Source organism: Hibiscus syriacus, unplaced genomic scaffold (genome assembly GCF_006381635.1).
Source record: "Hibiscus syriacus cultivar Baekdansim isolate YM2019G1 unplaced genomic scaffold, ASM638163v2 tig00000477_pilon, whole genome shotgun sequence".
Taxonomy (NCBI): Eukaryota; Viridiplantae; Streptophyta; class Magnoliopsida; order Malvales; family Malvaceae; genus Hibiscus; species Hibiscus syriacus.
The window spans coordinates 651,706-654,408 of NW_024061790.1; the positions used below are offsets into that span (position 1 = coordinate 651,706).

At 30.3% G+C, this 2,703-nt stretch overlaps 1 protein-coding gene across 1 annotated transcript; it reads right to left on the minus strand.

Annotated features, from left to right (window-relative positions):
* Nucleotides 1-1,920: 1,920 nt before the first annotated feature.
* LOC120207283 (nitrate reductase [NADH]-like) lies at nt 1,921-2,351 on the minus strand. Its single transcript, XM_039206783.1, has 2 exons — nt 2,237-2,351; nt 1,921-2,144 (listed from the first exon to the last, which is right to left on the minus strand). The coding sequence occupies exons 1-2, from the start codon at nt 2,349-2,351 to the stop codon at nt 1,921-1,923; spliced, it is 339 nt and encodes a 112-aa protein (XP_039062714.1).
* Nucleotides 2,352-2,703: the final 352 nt, after the last annotated feature.

Below are 2,703 nucleotides of genomic sequence, written 5' to 3' on the forward strand. Positions count from 1 at the left end.
ATACAATATTGATACTTCAAGAATAGTATCGGTACTACTTACTAGTAAAGCCTTTTTGTGTTCAAATTCTCATTTTAAAGCAAAAAAAATGTTGATAAAATATTTGACAAGATTTGGCAGAATTGAAACACCTTAAAAACATATTTTTCAAGTTCATTTGGAATTTAAATTATTTTTGAAACATTTGAACACATTGAATTGAGTTCAAAAATATTTTATCTTTATTTATTATATCAAAATATAAGTTCAACAATATCCCCTTTTTGATGTAAGAAAACCTTTGAAAAATTATTTTTGACAAAAGCTCTACCTTAGTAAAATATTATTTGAAAAAGAGAATAAGTTTGCAATTAACTTAAGCTCTCCCTTTTTCTTTTAGAAATTGAATTTTTCAACCTTACTTCTCTCCCTTTTTGTTATATAAAAAATAATTCAAAAATGGAGAATATGTTAAGTAAAATGCATTTGAAAAATAAAAGCACCCCATTAAAAAGTCATTCCATGAATCTTTTATCATAATTTTTTTAACACTTAAGAAGAATATCGAATTTCAACATAGAGAAAAGAAAATAAGTTAGTAACATATGAAATTCAATGAATCCAAGACTTATATACTTTATGCTATAACAATAAATAAATATTTAATAGCACATGCATAAAGCACTAGATAATGTCACGCATTTAATATGAATACCAACCGTTAGATTGCTATCATTTGAGAGTGAGAGCATATGCATGCGCATTTTAAAAAAAATGATATCAATTGAAAAAGATTTTAAACATTACCATTCTTGGCATCATAAGTTTAATGTGATTTCAATTGTTAAAAAATATTCAATGATTTAAGGATATCATTTGTTTTAAAAAGAATGTTTTGAATAAAAGCTCGTTAAGGTCAAGATATTTTAAAGAAATCATTAACACATAAAAACTTAACTTGACCATAAACATTATGATGAACTAAGCATTTATGAAAACATTTAATTTTAAAACATGTCCATCATAACATGTTTTTTCTATGCATGAGACAACGAACAACACATAATTAATTTTTCATGCTCAACACTCATGCATTAAGACATAAAAATCATATAAGCAACCATAAAGCATAATCAAAGAGCTTTAAGTTTAGAGGTTACCAATACTTCCTTTGTGTGATTAGAGCATTCAAATTTCTTTGCATTTCTTTTCATTGCTCCAACACACATACAATAGACATTTACTTGGATTTTGGTACCCAAATTGCTTTGAGTCCTTGAGGGTTAGTTCCAATCTCTCTAGTTCCTTTAGGAACCTATCTTGTCTAATTTTATAAGATTTTCTTTTCCTAATAGAACAAGTATGTAAAGTATGACCATGATAATGATAATGTGAGCATTTTGTCATTATTAAGCTAGATGAATTATTTAAAATGATTTTAATTTCTTTTGTTTAGCATTCAAGCTTTACTTTTATATCAATATTTTTTTTTCAAATTTTTCAATTTTTCATTTTTGAAAACTCTAAATCTTTTCTCAAAATTTCATTTTGATTTTCAAAATCCAATTTTAATTTCAAAAGAAAATTGTTTTCTTTGGAGTTCATGGTCTCAAATTCCAAAAATAATTCATCATATGCATCTTGTAACACATTAAAAGAATATGAATTAAATTCATTTGAGTTAAAAGATACCTTTGAACCTTCTTGAATGGTCATAAAAAAGGTTAGCTACTTCATCATCTTTATCATTGAAGACGTCCTCACCACTCCAAGCAGCCAAAAATTTATTTTCTTGCTCGATCCTTTCTTCTTTAATAAGAGACAATCATATTTGACATGTTGAGATCTTTGGTATTGATAAAAATGGGGGGCTTCAGCGTTGACTAGTTGGCATCAACATGAGAAGGAAGTACTCGATTATCTTCATAGTGATAATAATTCTCAGATTATTGGGTTGTAACGATAATTCTCGTCAACCATTTCACCATTCTCCCACTGATCAACCCCTGGAATGATCATCCAAATCGGGAGACCGTGATCAGGAGTTAAACGTTCTTCGTTTTGCATGTAAGCCAAGATAATATCACGAGAAACATCCATTGCAAACTCCTTCGTGATACTTGTTTCGTACTTGGATCCGCCTCCACCAGGAAAATCCTCAGCCTCTTCAAAGCACACATTAAGAAGGCCATGTTTCTTGCCAAAGATTCCACTTCTTTTGAGCACGTCAAACAACGGTAAGGTCCTTAGTTGGTACCTATCGTTTGTTTCACCATGTTTTGTTCTTTACGTCTGTTATCAGCAGAAACTAAGGTAATGGGGAACTCACGGCTTTGAAATTCGTTCACGAGTTGATGCACGGTCAACTTCATCGGTCTTTTAACTAAATCGATTACTTCAAAGGTCCAGTCATCCTAGGAAGCTTTAGGAACCGGGCCATGGTTTCGAACGTAGTAGAGAGGAACATGTGTGATAAAGCCGTGGTGCATGAGACGGTTATAAGTGGGATTTAGAGAAGCTTATCTCAGAGCATATTTACCAACTATAGAAACTAGTCAGATTTGAGAGTGAAGAGATATCTTGGTATGGGGTTTTTGTAATTGGTTTACAGAAATTGAGTGTGGATTTTGAAGAAGAAGAAGACACGCAACAGGATTTTTTAAAATTTTTTAATTGCCCGTAACATGATTTTTTAAAATATTTTAGTTGTCCGTAACACTCTCA

Coding starts and splice junctions, on each gene's coding strand:
- LOC120207283 (XM_039206783.1), bottom strand. CDS start 2,351: ATGAAGTTGACCGTGCATCAACTCGTGAACGAATTTCAAAGCCGTGAG. Junction 2,145..2,236: donor CATGGTGAAACAAACGATAG/GTACCAACTAAG, acceptor TGTGCTTTGAAG/AGGCTGAGGATTTTCCTGGT.